Below are 18,898 nucleotides of genomic sequence, written 5' to 3' on the forward strand. Positions count from 1 at the left end.
ACCTTTCTGTAATCAATCCATGCTATATTCAATCTTCCTTCTCTTGCAGTTTTCCAAAATCATCTTGTCAATAGGAGTTTATCTTTTGTTCCTCTGCTGTTGGTGTGGTTTTCTTTCAGATCAGTAACTGCATCAGTTACCACACCAGTTAGCAATTTGAAAGTTTTTGGTAAGCACCTAATTGGCTTGTAGTTGGCTGGTGCTGTCCGTTTTGCTGGATCTTTCATCAGGTAGATTTTGCCAGTAGTTAGCTACTCTTCACTTTCACCTCCTAGCAGTATGTTGTTGAAATGCTTGGCAACGAGTGGCTGTAGGCTAGTCAGATGTTTCAACCAAAAACTGCATCTTCACCTGGTGCTGACCAATTCTTGCTCTTTCTTGCTCTTTTGTCTATCATTGCTGTTAATCATAAGTTCTTTCATTCTAGCTTCTTTTTTATTCTTATGTATTCTTGTTATGATTAATTTCCATCTTCCAAAACATTATATTGTGAAAGCAAGTATTATTCCAATTTAAAGTTGAATTTGTCAAACACTCAAGTCAGTACTCCTCTTTCAGAATAACAGAATAATAAAATAACAGAGTTGGAAGGAGATCTTCTAGTCCAACAGTGTCAAACTGGTGGCCCGCAGGCCAGATGAGTCACATGCAGGCCATGCCCACCCCAACTCCGCGAAGAGGCAAAATGTTGCAAAATGTCATATGATGAACACCCATGTTCTAGTCCAACCTCTGCTCAAGCAGGAGACCTATACCATTTCAAACAAATGGATGTCTAATCTCTTCTTAAAATCCTCCAGTGATGGAGCACCCACAACTTTGTTGCTTTTCTCTGCATTTTTCTCTCAAGTCTCATCATCTTTTTTAAAAGTGAATGCAAGGCATTGTAAAGCAGTGCTAACACTTCATGTGATTTTGATTCTATCCCTCTGTTAGTGTAGAGGGATAGAATCATATAGGATTGCATTGATTTTTTGTTAGCTGCAGCACACTATCACCTCATTTTTAAGGGATTGTCCACTAGAACTCCAAAATCCCTCTTGCAGTTACTGCTATTGAGCAAGATTCCACCTATTCTATACCTGTACATTTCTTTTCTTGACAAAGTGTAAAACCTTACTTTTCTCACCACTGAACTCATCTAGGTTGGACAGGTGTTCTCTTACCATTTCTTGCCTATTTTAATTTGTACTTCTAGTCTGTCTTTTACGGTTTTGTTTCTGGTAGGTTGGGCTATTTTTTCCTTTTGTGTGAAGACAGATGCAAAGAACGATTAAGCAGCTCTGCTTTCTGCCTGCTCCCTGTTACTTTCTTCTGGTGGACTAATTGTTTCCTTGACTTTTTTCTTGTTGTTGTTTTTTAGATGTTGAAAGAACTGGTTTTTAAAAATTATTTTTGACATTTGTTGCAAGTCTTAGTTCATTCTGAGCCTTAGCTTTCTTGACTTCATTCTCGCAGATTTGGGCTATATGCTGGTATTCTGCCTTAGTTATGTGTCCCTTTTTTCCATTTTTTATACTTATCCTTTTTTTCTTTCAGTTTATCAGAGTTCTTTATGACATTAAACAGTAACAGAGTTGGAAGGGACCTTGGAGGTCATCTAGTCCAACCCCCTGCTCATGCAGGAGACCAGTACTAGGGAAACCATGCTGGTTTCTCAAAATGGTTAAATCATGGCAACTGGACCAGAGTTTATTAAAACTGATACATTCTGTTACTCTTCCAAGTAATCTCTTCAGTCAAGATGAAATTTTGGGTAGGCAGAGAGTTGGAATGAACCAACTCTTGTCATATAGACTGCAAAGGGTTTCTCCCCAAAATGAAAAGCCACATGTAAATGAAATGCTGGTTTCTTTTTGGATTATTTTTCTATTTCAGTGGTATAATAGTGGACTGGGCTTTTATAATCAAATTTTTCTGAGTTTTCCAAGTCTTGAGTTGTTTTCCCCTTTAAGATTTTCATCCATGGAATCCCTCTTACGCTCTAAGTTTGTTGAAATCAGCTGTTTTTGAAGTCTAAGATATTAGTGTGATTTTGTTCTATTGCTTATGTCTACATTATATTGAATTCCAATATGACAAAACTATAAAATCTTTTAATTATACAATCACTCAAATCAAGCAAAGAACATGAGCTCTTTTCTTGTCTCATTCAGGGTATCTAAACAACTCTTCATTAAAACTATGAAGTATTCTTCAAATAGCTTAGTTTTTTATTTTGTGCCAAGTTCTGTCTGCTAGCATTTGCCCCTGTTTTATAACAAATTGTGGTTCTTACTAATTCTGAGCTCTCATAAATGAGAAAATCTAATCTAAACAACTAATGTTCTGCAAAATATTGTTTCTGATAGATTCACAGCTATGATATTTTTTCTTGTAGCCAAGACTACACTGATAGTTCTCACAGAGTGATATTACATGCTAGGATATCAGAACACTTAAATTATCCTTATTCACTTAATAATATGGGGAATGAGGCTGGAGCATACAGTACTATCGTGCTAGGTTTTACAAATGGATTGTAATCCTCATGTAAACAAAATAATCCTTTATTAATATATTCTTTTATGTACGCTTAGAACAATAGACTCAGTAGATTAGGATATATGTAATTACTATCTCATAGCAAGTTATTAACAGCAAAATTAAACAATTATAATACCAATTATGAGGAATAATTTTTGCATAGTTTACCTCCACCCCATCACTTCAACTAAAAAGGCAACTTCCAACAAGAATAAGTAATGAAAATTAGCTCCCTAGTCTTAATCTTTTCTTGTTTTTGATGATACTTTACAGTATATTTTATTTTTATTTGTTTATTTAATAATTTTTTATGCCTCCCATCTCCCTTAAATGGTGAATCTGGGCAGAGTCCAGTTGATTATAGACTCTATTTGTAAAATACCAATACTATTTATTCATTAGGCTTTTTTCATTGATAGGATTGTTATTCTTTTGTGGCCTAAGTTTGATTACAGAACTTGATCTTTGAATACATATCAATGCATGCATACTTACATGTATGCTCGGATGGTAGGTCAATACACCATCATCCCCAAGAGTAACATATTTCTTCTTCCACTCTTTATTTAATGATTTACCACTTCGCTTTAAAAGCATTCCCTGTTGAAAAAAATAGCAAAGCTAAATTAAAACAAAATTATTTGTCCACAGATCTCTGAACTATAGAATGACTTGTTTTAAACTAGATTGAAAGAAACATGAGCCAGGACAAACAGTTTTGGTTAACCTTTGATTAGTTCAAATGTGGAATCATCTCTGTTAGGTTCAGAGGGAACTTGAGACTTGTTTCTAATGCTCCAAGACCCTAGCTGCTGCTTACAGGGCAACAATGGCCTTGAATCACTTGCACTAATGCAGTTTACCTGTGGTACCAGAAAACTCCCAATATACAGAGGAAGATGAAGCAACTTAGAAGGCTACTTCTACTTTGTGGTCAATTTTTTTTGCTCTTATCTTGTCAGTAGATAGGTGGTTAGTGGCCCTTGTTCAAGTTGAGCATATCATCTAACTAAAGAAGGGCCAGAGAAACATCCATAACACCTTTGAGAAGTCAATTTAAGACATCTATCAGATTCATTCTCAATTAAAATTTGTTCCTGTATAGTTGACTGAGGTGCAAATGACAGACTCAATAATTCCTCTGTAGACTTCCGGTTTGGCACCGTAGGTGATGGCGGTGATCTTTACGATCACCAACCTCTGGATTATGTGGAATCGCTAGGACAGCTTAAATCTGCTGTCCAGCGGTTCGGAAAAACCCCTCTTCGGGAGAAGGAGAAGGTGGTGAGCTGAGGGCAGAGGTTGAATTTCCCTAAAGCCCCTGAGAAAAAAGGGGTTTGAAGGGTTAAGTTCCCTCCAGTAACCCGAAGTGCTCCAGATCCGAGGATTCTTCTGCTTTATGGAACCAATCACCACGACCAAACGCCGAGATTTATTTTGGACAATAAAGGATTATACCGGACAGAACGAAAGTGGGAGAACTTTATGCAAGTAGCCAAGCCGATTCCCGATACTTTGTAACAAGCTTGAAAACAGTAAAAAATGGAGGCGAATTGTTAACAAGTTAACGAGTGGAAAGCGAAAGTGATACTTTCAGCGTTGCCGTCTGCAGTTGGTAATTTGCATGTTACTTGCTGCTTTTACTCTTTAACTCTTTGCTGCCTGCTGATAGAATCTAGGGAGATTTTTAAATACTGCTTTAAAAGACTGTGTTTTAGAGGTTAAGAAGATTTAAAGTGAAGTTGGAAATAAATAAATAAATAATTTTATAGAAGATGGCAGCCAAACAATTAAAGTCTACTGTAACAAAGAGCTCTGGAACTTTATCAGCTGGTGCCTCCAGCTCATACAGCAGAGACTAGAACATTGAATTTAGAGGCGTTACAAGAGAACTTAAAAGGCTTTATAGAAGAAAATTTAAAGTAATAACTGATGAGATGTCTGAAATGAAAGAGCAGATATCAGAAATTCAAGTGGGAAATAAAGAAGTTAAAGAAGGATTTGTAATGGCAGTACAAGTTTGGCAACGAATGTGATTTTATTGGAAGAGGAGGTTGAAGAAATTAAGCAACATAATTTAAAATTAGAAAATAAAATGGATGAATTTCAAAGTAAAATGGAAAAACAGAGGATGAAATAGTTTTGATACAATATAGAAATATGGAATTTGCTCTTAGAATTCGAGGTTTGAAAGAAAATAAGGAAGAGAATTTAAGGAAATTTTTCTGAAGTATTTGCTGAGATATTAGCAGCTCGTCCAGCAGATGTGGCTTATCAAATTGATAAAATATATCGTGAATTCTTGGATAGCAAGGCAAAAAGTTGCCAAGGGATGTTGTTATTTATTTTACAAACAGAACAGTGAGAAATCAGATTTTGCAAGCTTCATATAAGGGGAGAAGATTCAGATTGCTGGTCAAGATATTTTGATATTAAAGGAAATTCCACCAAAATGTTAAGGGCTAGGAAGGAATTTGCCTTCCTGGTGAATGAACTTAAAAACATCAGATTGAATATAGATGGATATTCCAACTGGTATAATAGTATATTATGCAGGAAAGTACATCGTTTCAATACAGTTGGAAAAGCAAGAGAATTTTATGTTGAGGTATTAAAGTTGGAAGTCTTCCCCATTGGAAGCTAGAAGAAGGAGGCTGAAGTGAAGGAAAGAGAAGTGAAGCAGATACAAGAACAGATTGTGATGGAAGAAGATTTATTACAAGTGTTGGAAATACCTACGACGGGTTTAGATTCAAAAGAACAAAGGCTGAAAAGAGCTGTTGCTAAACGCAAGGAACAAGAGATGAAGGCACAACAACAACTGGCAACTACTACAACGGAAACAGTGGGAGGAGCAAGGCCTAAAGTAAAATGTGATCTGCGGCTGGTGTTCCAAAAGTTTCCTTTGATAATGGCAATTAAACTATTATCTTGGAATGTTAATGGCCTGAATTCACCAGAAGAGAAGGAAAGTATTTCATTATTTGAAACAATTTAAAATGACATTACCTGTTTACAAGAAACACATATTAGATCTTGCTAAATGTTGAGATGCGATTGTGAAGATGCTACTTATTACCATATATGGTGGACTTGTAAAAAGTTAAAGCATTTTGGATTAAAGTATGGTGGATCATGCAGAATATTTTGAAAAGAAGATTAAGTTTACTCCGCAGTTCTTTCTACTAGGAATAATTATGGACTATACAGCTATAGAGACTAAATTGATTTTGAACTTAATAACAGTCGCAAGATTTTTGATTGCTCAGTATTGGAAGAAAGAAGAATTACCTACAATCAAGAATGGACACTCAAAGTATCAAATCTGGCAGAGATGACAAAATCTCCGCTACTTGAAAGACTATACACTAGAAAATATATTTTAGAATGGAAAATGTGGATTGATTATATTTAAAATAAGTATCAGATAAAAAAAATATCGAATAGCATATGAGTAAATTTAGGAAATATTTTGTATTAGATATATTTTGAAGGAGAGGGAATTGAGAGTGTGACTAAGTGTGGTGTGACTAGAGATTATAATTTAGGAATTATTTTGGATTATGATTGTTAGTTTTGATACCCTGCATTTTGTTCTGGGAAGTCGGGGTGGGGGGTGGGGGATAAGGGGGAGGGGAATTGGGGGGGGTTTGGTAGAGATGGAGTGATGGTTAATGTACAGGGATTATTGAAGAAATATAATTAATGTAGGGTCGGGTCTGCATAGTTACCATTTTAGAACGGTGAGGAGGGAGAAAAGAGAGAGTAGGAGGTAGGAAAGAGGAGAAGAGGAAGGAAGAGGGATAGTAGAGGGAGAAGGAGTGGAGGGTGGAGGGAGGAGAGGATGTAGATAAGAGAAGGAGAGGAAGGTTTGGAAAGTAAAAGAAGGTAGAAGAGGGAAGAGTGTTAAAAAGGGTGGTGGTGACTGGGCAAGCCTGACTAATTGTATATAACTGTACATTGGATGAATTATTTGATATGATTATAAAAATAAAACTTTTTATAAAAAAAAATAATAATAATTCCTCTGTAGAACTGAATCAGCAGCTCCTTGGGCAGTTTGAGCTTACTGAGTTGGCGCAGAAAGAATATTCTTTGTTGTCCTTTTTTGATGATGTTTTTGATGTTAGCTGTCCATTTTAGATCTTGCAATATGATAGAACCTAGAAATTTAAAGGTTTCTACTGTTGATACTGTGTTGTCTAGTATTGTGAGAGGTGGAAGTATGGAAGGGTTTCTCCTAAAGTCTACCACCATTTCTACGGTTTTGAGTGTGTTCAGTTCCAGATTGTTTTGGTTGCACCACAAGACTAGTCGTTCGACCTCTCGTCTATATGCCGATTCGTCATTGTCTCGAATGAGACCGATTACTGTAGTGTCATCTGCGAACTTCAGTAGCTTAACAGATGGATCGTTGGAGATGCAGTCATTGGTATACAGAGAGAAGAGAAGTGGGGAGAGCACACAGCCTTGGGGGGCCCCTGTGCCAATTGTACAGGTATTTGATGTGATCTTGCTTAACTTTACCTGCTGCTTCCCGTTTGTTAGGAAGCTTGTGATCCACTTACAAGTCTGTTCCGGTACCTGTAGCTGGTTTAGCTTAGTTAGAAGAATGTCTGGAATGATGGTATTGAATGCTGAACTAAAGTCTACAAAAAGGACCCTTGCATAGGTCTTTGGAGACTCAAGATGTTGTAGGATGTAGTGCAGAGCCATATTAACAGCATCACCTGTTGATCTATTTGCTCGGTCTGCAAATTGCAAGGGGTCTAACAGCAGATCCGTGATGGTTTTCAAGTAGAAAAGCACTAGACTTTCAAAGGTTTTCATGACTACAGATGTTAAAGCAACTGGTCTGTAGTCATTCAGTTCCTTGATGGTGGGCTTCTTCGGCACTGGGATTATGGTAGAGCGTTTGAAGCAAGAAGGAACATAGCACATCTCTAGTGATTTATTGAAAATATGGGTGAAGATGGGGGCCAACTGGTCAGCACAGACTTTTAAGCAAGAAGGAGTTATCTTGTCTGGGCCTGGAGCTTTTCCTGGCTTTTGTCTGTGAAATAGGTCCTGCACTTCCTTTTCTGTGATCACTAGGGGTTGTGAACCCAATGGGATGGGGTCAGTTGGCTGTTGTTGGTGTGTCTGAGATGGGGGTTGTGGAGATAGGTGGCTGTAGTTTCCTTTCAAACCTGCAGTAAAACTCATTCAGGTCATCTGCCAGTTGTTGATTACCTTCAGCCTGGGAAGGAGGTTTGCCATAGCCGGTGATATTTTTAAGAGTTTTCCACATGTTTGCTGGTTCATTTGCTGAAAACTGATTCTTTAGCTTTTCAGAGTAGCTTCTTTTTGCTGCTCTGATCTCCCTTGTTAGTGCATTTCTGGCCTGATTGTACAGCATTTTATCACCTTTTCTGTAGGCTTCCTCTTTGGAATGTCGTAGCTGCTTAAGTTTAGGTGTGAACCAAGGTTTGTTGTTACTGTATATTCGCAAGTTCCTTGTAGGTACACATAGGTCTTCACAGAAGCTGACATATGATGTTACAGTATCTGTGAGTTCATCCAGGTCTGCAGAGGTATCTTCAAAGATATTCCAATCAGTGCAGTCAAAGCATGCCTGCAGCTTTAATTTTGCCTCCTCCGTCCAGGTCTTCACTGATTTAATTGTTGGTTTTGTGGTTTTAAGTCTTTGCCTGTAAGCAGGTACAAGGTGAATCATGCAATGATCAGAGTGTCCTACAGCTGTACGTGGTAAAGACCAATAAGCATCTTTTAGTGTTGTGTAGCAATGATCTAGAGTATTCTTGCCTCTGGTGGGACAATTGACATGCTGAAAGTATTTTGGTAGCTCTTGCCTTAAGTTTGCCTTGTTTAGATCTCCCAAAACAATGGCCAGTGAATCAGGGTGTTTGGCTTCAGCCTCCATGATTTGGTCAGCTAGAGTTCGTAATGCCTTGTTTACACAGGCTTGTGGTGGGACATAAACAGCAATTAGAAGAAATGAGGAAAATTCATGAGGCGAATAGTATGGTTTACAGTTGATAGTTAAGGTCTCTAAATTGTTGTCACAGAATTTGTAAATTATTTTAAAATCTTGACACCAGTTGCTGTTAATATATAGGCATAAGCCTCCTCCTTTCTTTTTACCAGATATTTCTGGAACCCTGTCTGATTGTTCAATCTGAAACCCTGGAATGTTCAGGCTGCTATTTTCAATTGATTCATTTAACCAGGTTTCAGAGAAGCATAGGACTGCTGAATTGCAAAAATCAGAATAGTATTTGTTTAAGAGGAGTATTTCATCCATCTTATTTGAAAGTGAGCGTATATTTGTTAGGAAAATTGAAGGCAGAGGAGTTTTAATGCGAATTCTTAGCCTGTTTAAGATTCCAGATCGTTTACCTCTCTTCCTTCGTTTACCTTTCTTCCTTTGTTTCCGTCGTTTGGTTTTTTTAGTAATCCATGGCTCTGTGGGAATTGCCTCCTCCTGTGTTAGAATCTCCTCCGTGTTTGTAAAGACAGGCGGGGGTGAGATCAAAGAAAGCTGCTCCTTAAAGAAATATTGCTTAATTTTTAGCAGATGGTCTCGTGAGCAGGAAATCGTAGTGAATCACAGAGAACAATTAAAAATAAAGAAACCATTAGAGAGCATTTCACCAAGGCAGCCTTCGTCGGCGCCATCTTGGAAAAATTCAGGAAATTAGGAACCCCTCCCCACCTTCTGATGTGGATTCCGAGCAATCCACCGATGTGAATACGAATTGCACCAGCCTCTCTGAGAAACAGATATGAAGAGCTTCTCAGGGACATTTTACAATCCACTCATTCCCACCCCCTTCTCTTTCATTTCCTGAGGTGGGAGAATTCTCCAGGCATTCCTGGCACCAAGCAATGGTTATAAATCAGGGTAAAGTTTATACAGAGAGAATCAGGCAAGAAATTGGATACTTAGGGCACATAGGAAAAGAACTAAATGTGACAACTCCAAATCCCCCCCCTTCCACGAAGAATGGCAGATACATGTATCTGACATATTGCCCTCCTAGAAAGACGTTACATATAATACATTAAGAGTTAGGATGGTTTTGTGGGTATTTCAGGTGGAATTTCCTTAATAGTGTGGCGTTTTTTACATGTTTTTTGACTATCCATTCATTCTGAGAGGATGGTAGGTGTTTTCATGTCACTAAATATTGTGTAGAGCCATGGTGAGTGCAGGAGTCAAGGATGTCTTTGATTTCCAGAAAATTGGTATAGTGCAGAATGAGGAAAATCTGGTAAAGCAAATTAGAAATCAGTCTCAGGAGCATATAAGGAGATTGTATAATGTGTTACTTGAAATAGATTCTGAAAGGGACTTGGTAAAGGACTGTATGATAAAGTGGGCACAAAATTTTCAGGAGCCAATATTATTGGAAACTTGGGAAAAAAATTGGGTTAGAAAAGTTAAATTTACGCAGCAACAGAATTTAAGGGAAAATTTTTATAAAATGTTTTATAGATGGCATTTAGATCCTAAGAAACTATCGTGTATGTATCCAGATATGCAAACAAAATGTTGGAGATGTAATTGTGATGACGCTACATATTTTCATATTTGGTGGACTTGTAAGGATATTAAGGCCTTTTGGATAAAAATTTGGTGGATTTTACAAAATGTTCTGAAAGAGAAGATAAAGTTCCTGCCGCAATTTTTTCTGCTGGGAATTATTATGGACTGTACAGTAATTGAGACTAAATTGATTTTAAATCTAATAACAGCGGCAAGATTATTGATAGGAACAGTATTGGAAGAAAAAAGAAGTACCTACAATAGAAAGAATGGATATTGAAAGTTGCCAATTTGGCTGAGATGGCAAAAATCTCAGCCTTTTTGAAAGACAATACGCAAGAAAGATTAAAGATTCCATTAAAGGAATGGAAAAAATGGATTGACTATATTCAAAGTAGATATCAGACTAAGAGTTATCAGACTGCCTTTGAATGATTAGGATGTATTATTTCTGATTGTTTTGGGGGAAGTTAGGAACTGATGAGAATTGTAGGAGTATAATTAAGTTGGGAGGAAAATTTTTTAGCAGATGGTCTCGTGAGCAGGAAATCGTAGTGAATCACAGAGAACAATTAAAAATAAAGAAACCATTAGAGAGCATTTCACCAAGGCAGCCTTCGTCGGCGCCATCTTGGAAAAATTCAGGAAATTAGGAACCCCTCCCCACCTTCTGATGTGGATTCCGAGCAATCCACCGATGTGAATACGAATTGCACCAGCCTCTCTGAGAAACAGATATGAAGAGCTTCTCAGGGACATTTTACAATCCACTCATTCCCACCCCCTTCTCTTTCATTTCCTGAGGTGGGAGAATTCTCCAGGCATTCCTGGCACCAAGCAATGGTTATAAATCAGGGTAAAGTTTATACAGAGAGAATCAGGCAAGAAATTGGATACTTAGGGCACATAGGAAAAGAACTAAATGTGACAACTCCAAATCCCCCCCCTTCTTCCACGAAGAATGGCAGATACATGTATCTGACATATTGCCCTCCTAGAAAGACGTTACACATATAATACATTAAGAGTTAGGATGGTTTGTGTGGGTATTTCAGGTGGAATTTCCTTAATAGTGTGGCGTTTTTTACATGTTTTTTGACTATCCATTCATTCTGAGAGGATGGTAGGTGTTTTCATGTCACTAAATATTGTGTAGAGCCATGGTGAGTGCAGGAGTCAAGGATGTCTTTGATTTCCAGAAAATTGGTATAGTGCAGAATGAGGAAAATCTGGTAAAGCAAATTAGAAATCAGTCTCAGGAGCATATAAAGAGATTGTATAATGCGTTACTTGAAATAGATTCTGAAAGGGACTTGGTAAAGGACTGTATGATAAAGTGGGCACAAAACTTTCAGGAGCCAATATTATTGGAAACTTGGGAAAAAAATTGGGTTAGAAATGTTAAATTTACGCAGACACAGAATTTAAGGGAAAATTTTTATAAAATGTTTTATAGATGGCATTTAGATCCTAAGAAACTATCGTGTATGTATCCAGATATGCAAGCAAAATGTTGGAGATGTAATTGTGATGACGCTACATATTTTCATATTTGGTGGACTTGTAAAGATATTAAGGCCTTTTGGATAAAAATTTGGTGGATTTTACAAAATGTTCTGAAAAAGAAGATAAAGTTCCTGCCGCAATTTTTTCTGCTGGGAATTATTATGGACTGTACAGTAATTGAGACTAAATTGATTTTAAATCTAATAACAGCAGCAAGATTACTGATAGGACAGTATTGGAAGAAAAAAGAAGTACCTACAATAGAAGAATGGATATTGAAAGTTGCCAATTTGGCTGAAATGGCAAAAATCTCAGCCTTTTTGAAAGACAATACGCAAGAAAGATATTTAAAGAAATGGAAAAAATGGATTGACTATATTCAAAGTAGATATCAGATTAAGAGTTATCAGACTGCTTTTGAATGATTAGGATGTATTATTTTTGATCGTTTTTGGGGGAAGTTAGGAACTGATGAGAATTGTAGAGTATAACTGAGTTGGGAGGGAAATTTTTTTTAGCATATGTTTTTTTTATTTTTAACTATACCTTGTGTTTGTTCCAGGAAGTCGGGGGGGGGGGGGGAGAGGAGGGGTTTGTGAAGGGAGGGGGGAGGGGGTGGGGGGAAAGGGGAAATTTTTTTGTAAAACTTTTTCAATTAAAAAAGAAAAGGATGTCTTTGATTTCAAAATGTAGTTCTCCTTCCACCATAATGAGGGTTGGAGGTGTGGGCAAAGAGGGTCTGACTTTTGAAGTGATTTCTGATTTGAGTAGGCTGCAGTGAAATACTGGATGAACCTGCCTAAGTATTTTAGGAAGGAGGAGTTCTACCATGAAAGGGTTTATGAGTCTGGTGATGGGGAATGACCCAATGAATTTTGGTCCCAGTTTCTTAGATTGTTGTAAGGATTGTAGAAACTTTGTGGATAGATATACGTAGTCTCCAACCTTGAATCGTTTGGGTTCACAGCTTTTCTTGTCAGCTTGAATTTTAAAAGCTGCTCTAGCCTCTTGTAGTGCTAGTCTGACCACTGGCCAAGTAGTTTGTAGGTTGTTTATCCACTCCTTAAGGGAGGTAATGTCAGGTTCCTTAGCTGGTAGCTCTGGCATGGGGTTAAATTCTTGTCCTGTGGCTACCTGAAATGGGGTGAAACCAGTGCTACTGTTTATAGAGTTGTTGTAAGCTACTTCAACAAAAGGAAACAGGTCAATCCAATTGTCCTGTTGGTAGTTAATAAAACATCTTAAATATTGTTCCAATACACTATTAGTTTTTTAAGCCCCCCTCCCCAGTTCATTTGTGGGTGGTGTGAAAAGGACAGTCCCTGGGCAGAGCCTAATAGATTTTAAAAAGCCCACCAAAATTTGGAGGTGAATTGGACACCCCTGTCTGAGATAATCCTTTGGGGAGCTCCATGGAGGCAATAAATGTGGACTAAAATCATTTTTGCTAATGCCTTGGTTGTTGGGATCTTCTGGCAGGGTATGAAATGGACCTGTTTTGAAAAGAGGTCTGTTACAACCCAAATAACTGTGTTTCCCATGCTTTCAGGCAGCTCCACTATAAAATCCATAGAAATCTCTCTCCAAAGTGCTGAAGGATCTGCTACAGTTTGTAAGAGCCCTGGGGACTTCCCTTGTCATCTTTTTGCAACTGTGCAGGTGGGGCAGCTAACCATGTAGCACTGAATGTCTTTTTTAAGGGATGGGCACCAGAATTGCCTTTTGATTAGATGTAGCATTTTCACAAATCTGAAATGCCCAGCTATCTTGGAGTTGTGGCATCGTTTCATGAGCTCCAATCTTTGGCTAGCTGGGATGTAGTTTGTTTTCAACCCAGACTAAATCATCTTTGAGCAAAGAAATGTTTTTGTGTGCCTGGAATCACTCATTCTTAAGTAGTGCCTCCTTAAATTTTGAGACCATTGCATTGTCAGCAAGCAGTTCCTTTTTGGCTTGTGCTCAGGTAACTACTTTGGTGGCTAGCTAGGGTGTTTGGAACATAGGTTTAACAATTTCAGTCTTTTTACTGTTGTATTGGGGTTTTCTGGACAGGGCATCAGCTAAGAATTTCATCCGGTCTTCAGTGCTTCTACGTTTGTATGACTTCAAAGGGTGTTTTGTTCCCTTCTAAGAATTGTCTCCATGTGAGGAGGGCCTATCATATTGCATAAGCCTCTTTCTCCCATATGGCCCATCTTTGCTCATTTTCTGTCAATTTCTTGGATGTGTATGCACATGATTGCAACTGCCCCGTTAATTGTTTTGAAGTAGGTCCACTCCTAATGCCACATCACTGGCGTCTGCTTGGATGACAAATGGTTGTTATGGGTCTGGGTGTTTTAGGACAGGTTCAGCTGAGAATAGTTGCTTGAGTTTTTTGAATGCTGCTTGGCATTCCATTGTCCAATTAAGGGGTTGTCTTGGTTTTGGTTCCCCCCCCTTTTGTCTTTAGCAAGTTCGTAATGGCAAGGGCAATTTTAGCAAAGGTTGGAATGAATTGACAGTAAAAGTTAGCAAAACCAAGGAAACATTGTAATTGTTTATGGGTTTGGGGTGGCTCCCAATTGATGATAGCTTTTACTTTTAGTGGATCCATCTCTATTCCTTTGTGGGATATTCTATATCCCAGGTAGTCAATTCTTTCTTGGTGGAACTCGCATTTAGAGAGTTTGCATAGAGTTTGGTGGCTTGGAGTTTAGCAAGAACTGCTTCAACTATTTTTATGTGCTTTTGTTTCAATGTAAATAAGAATATCATCAAGATAAATCAGGGCCCCTTTGTATAAATGTTCATGGAGCATCTCATTAATTAATTTCATAAACACAGCAGGGGCCCGTTGTAATCCAAAAGGGAGTACTTTAAATTGGTAGCACCTCAGTGGGATGTTAAAAGCAGTCTTCCACTCATCCCCTTCCCTAATTCTGATGTGGTAGTACGCCTCTAATAAATCCAGCTTTGAAAAGATTTTTCCTTTAGAGATGTGAGTCAGCATGTCCTTCATGAGGGGGAGTGTTGGGTACATATTTTCCATGCTGATCATGTTCAGGTTTCAGTAGTCAAAACAGAGGCGCAGAGAGCTATCTTTCTTTTTGTGGAATAACTGCTATGAACATGAGGGTCTCACTATGATCCCCCAGCTTCATATGCAATGGTTCTGTGGCAAAAATGGCTGGTTCCCCCCTCCCCCTGCTACAGTTCCATCTAGCTGGCAAAAGGCAATGGGGTTTTCATTTTCCTTAGGTGAATTCCAAATCTCCCTGCCAGGGTTGGGCTAATTAGGCATCAGGTGCACCCCGAGTCCAGCTGCTACTTCCTCCCCTTTCCCTAGGCTGGGGATAAAAATTCTTATGGGTAGGATGAGCAGTTCGATTGGGTTGCTTACCAGCGGGTCAACTTCTGGATCACTTTCAGAGTGGGTCACGTCCTCTCGGGGTGTTGGAGATCCTTCCTCTGATTTTGGAGGGGAATGAAATTCTGTGGCCTCTTGGCTTCTCAGCAGTTTCTTTTCCTCAGGTGCGTGTGTGTGTGTTTTGCAGGCTTCCCCCCTGACAGGTAGTCAGGCTTTCCAGCGGGGGTTTTAGATCAGCATTCTGCTGCGCGGTGCCCCTCCTCCCACACTTAAAGCAATCTGATGGCCTTGGTGCCATGGCAGTTTGGGGTTTGAATGGCTTCCACTTCCCCTGGGGTGAGGGTCTTCTCCAGGCCCTGCCTGTGCAGTACTGATTTTGGGTCATGGCAATCTCTGTCTCCTCTGCCATCAGGTACCATTCATGCAGGCAGTTAGGGGCATCATGGGCCAGGCAGGCAGTGTACAGGTTGTTGTTGAGTCCATCTTTGAACCAGCAGACTAGGGTATCTTCTGGCCAGTCAACTCAGCTGGCCAGGTCCCAGAATTCTTCAGTGTATTTAGCTATATGACGGTGGCCTTGCTTTATGACTCTGATGCGGTGGTGGGCTTTGCGATTGGCAAGGGGATCTTCGAAGCAGTGGTGCAGGGCTGTCATTAATTGATTGAAGTTTCGTAGCTCTGAAGCGTTGGGGTTGTGGAGGCTCACCATCCATCTGGCTGCTGCCCCTTCTAGGGCTAGGGTAATGACTCACACTCATGCCCCCTGGGTTGGGAAATTTTGCCCATACTCTTGTATGTAAGTGAGGACTTGGGCCAGGAAAAATCCCAACTTTTGGCAGTATCCATCAAATGTTACCCCCAAGGGAGGGCCCTTCCTCTCTAGCTGTGGGCCCCTGGGTTGGCCGAGGATGATCGCCTGGGCTGGGACAGTGGGAAGTTGGGTACCTGGTGTGGCTGCTGCTCCACTGGTTTGGTTGTCTGTTTGGTCAGCTGTGGCTGGGTCAGGGAGGATGGCTCAAGTTTCCTCAGCTGCTGGTCCGCCCAGTTTCCTTCATAGGAATCTAGACCCTTCGTAGGAATCTAGACCCGTTTGAGTCCGGCTTCTGGTCCGGATATAGCACGGAGACGGCTTTGGTCGCGTTGGTGGATGACCTCTGGAGGGCCAGGGATAGGGGTTGTTCCTCTGCCTTGGTCCTGTTAGATCTCTCAGCGGCTTTTGATACCATCGACCATGGTATCCTGCTGCACCGGTTGGAGAGTTTGGGAGTGGGAGGCACCGTTTATCGGTGGTTCTCCTCCTATCTCTCTGACCGGTCGCAGACGGTGTTGACAGGGGGGCAGAGATCGACCGCGAGGTGCCTTACTTGTGGGGTGCCCCAGGGGTCGATTCTCTCCCTCTCCTGTTCCAACATCTATATGAAGCCATTGGGCGAGGTTATCAGTGGCTTTGGGGTGAGTTACCAGCTGTACGCTGATGACACTCAGCTGTACTTTTCCACCCCGGGCCACCGCAACGAAGCCGTCGAAGTGCTGTCCCGGTGCCTGGAAGCCGTACGGGTCTGGATGGGAAGAAACAGACTCAGGCTCAATCCATCCAAGACAGAGTGGCTGTGGATGCCGGCACCCCGGTACAGTCAGCTGCAACCGCAGCTGACTGTTGGGGGCGAGTCATTGGCCCCAACAGAAGGGGTGCGCAACTTGGGCATTCTCCTGGATGGACGGCTGTCGATTGAAGACCAGTTGATTGAAGATCGACCGGGATGCCTTATGCACAGTCACTCATGCTCTTGTCACTTCTCGTCTGGATTATTGCAATGCTCTCTACATGGGGCTACCCCTGAAGTGCACTCGGAGGCTTCAGTTAGTCCAGAATGCAGCTGCGCGGGTGATTGAGGGAGCCACACGTTGCTCCCGGGTAACACCGCTCCTGCGCAGTCTGCACTGGCTACCTGTGGTCTTTCGGGTGCGCTTCAAGGTGTTGGTTACCACCTTTAAAGCGCTTCATGGCTTAGGGCCCGGGTACTTACAGGACCGCCTGCTGTTACCTTATGCCTCCCACCGACCCGTACGCTCACACAGAGAGGGTCTTCTCAGGGTGCTGTCCGCCAAGCAATGTCGGTTGGCGGCCCCCAGGGGAAGGGCCTTCTCTGTTGGAGCACCTACCCTCTGGAACAAACTTCCCCTTGGTTTGCGTCAATTACCTGACCTTCGGACCTTTCGCCGTGAATTGAAAATGTATTTGTTTATTATTGAGTCTGTCATTTGCACCTCTATAACTGTCTGGTTCAGTTCTGCAACCCAACAAGAAAAACACAGACTTCAGAGGATAATTAGAACTGCAGAAAAAATAATTGCTACCAACCTGCCTTCCATTGAGGACCTGTATACTGCACGAATCAAGAAGAGGGCCGTGAAAATATTTACAGACCCCTCGCATCCTGGACATAAACTGTTTCAACTCCTACCCTCAAAACGACGCTATAGAGCACTGCAAACCAGAACAACTAGACACAAGAACAGTTTTTTCCCAAAGGCCATCACTCTGCTAAACAAATAATTCCATCAACACTGTCAAACTATTTACTGAATCTGCACTACTATTAATCTTCTCATAGTTCCCATCACCCATCTCTTTCCACTTATGACTGTATGACTGTAACTTTCTTGCTGGCAATCCTTATGATTTATATTGATATATTGACCATCAATTGTGTTGTAAATGTTGTACCTTGATGAACGTATCTTTTCTTTTATGTACACTGAGAGCATATGCACCAAGACAAATTCCTTGTGTGTCCAATCACACTTGGCCAATAAAAATTCTATTCTATTCTATTATTCAAGCGGGACTGGCTTAATTTTTTAATATTTTAAATTTTTTAAATTTTTCAAATTTTAATAGTTTTAATTGGTGTATTTTATTTATGGGTCAAATTTGACGGTTTTAATTTTCGGCCATTTATAGAATACTTTATTTTAACTGTGGTTTTAATTTGTATATTGTTCTGTTTTAATCTGGCTGTAATCTGCCTGAGTCCTTCGGGAGAAGGGCGGTATAAAAATCTATATAATAAATGATAAATAAATAAATAAATAGGTGACCCTGTTTGCCTCGAACGTTGAGATTTTCCAGTGCTTCCATCACAATACAGTTGATGTAATGCTTCAGTTGATCACCCTTCAGTACTTCCTTGGTCAGCTCTTCCTGATCGGATAGGGCCTCCAGCTCCCTTTTCCACCCAGGCTTATGGCTGCCATGGGTGAGGGTCACCCCCTTGGCTCTTCCATCCCAGCTGTTTTTCTTTCCTACACTGATCAACTATCGGGGCTTCATGGGACTTTCAAGGACAGCTTCGATGTTCTCGATGGAACATATGGAGCCGGTGTCTGGCTAGGTTGTTGTTGAGATTTCTCCCCAGCACTTGGCTTCCCCTTGCTCACTGCTTCATTCGGACATTGATGCAGGGTACCCTCTGTAGAGTGGAAATTAAGGGGAAAAAATAATTTCTCTCTAGGTTGACCACTATTGCAGAGCCTGCTTTATGTGAGGACCAGCTTATTTCCCCACGCCTTCCAAAAAAGTACAAACTCTTGAGAACTTGGTATTTCAAAAGAAACCTTTTATTTAAAGGGATGAAAGCAAGTCAAAACTCTGGGGTGTCTCAGGACATGCAGTTCAGGATAAAGGAAATTAGGAATCCCCTCCCCACCGTCCAGTGTGGATTCTGACAAATCTGCCGGTGTGAATACGAATTGCACCAGCCTCTCTGAGAAATATATACGATGAGCTTCTCAGGGTCATCTTACAATCCACTCGTTCCCCACCTTCTCTTTTATTTCCCAAGGTGTGAGAATTCTCCAGGCATTCCTGGTGCCAGGCAATGGTTATAGATCAGGGTAAAGTTTATACAGAGAGGATCAGACAAGAAATTGGATACTTAGGACACATAGGAAAAGAACTGTGACAA

General features: G+C 40.4%; 1 protein-coding gene across 1 annotated transcript in view; it reads right to left on the bottom strand.

Annotated features, from left to right (window-relative positions):
• AGAP1 (ArfGAP with GTPase domain, ankyrin repeat and PH domain 1) overlaps positions 1-18,898 on the bottom strand; it is a 457,470-nt gene that overhangs the window by 38,278 nt on the left and 400,294 nt on the right. Inside the window, exon 4 of the mRNA XM_058185245.1 lies at positions 3,022-3,126. Within this exon, the coding sequence (XP_058041228.1) occupies positions 3,022-3,126 (105 nt within the window). The remainder of the gene's footprint in view (positions 1-3,021; positions 3,127-18,898) is intronic.

The sequence above is a fragment of the Ahaetulla prasina genome, chromosome 1 (genome assembly GCF_028640845.1).
Source record: "Ahaetulla prasina isolate Xishuangbanna chromosome 1, ASM2864084v1, whole genome shotgun sequence".
Classification (NCBI taxonomy): domain Eukaryota; kingdom Metazoa; phylum Chordata; class Lepidosauria; order Squamata; family Colubridae; genus Ahaetulla; species Ahaetulla prasina.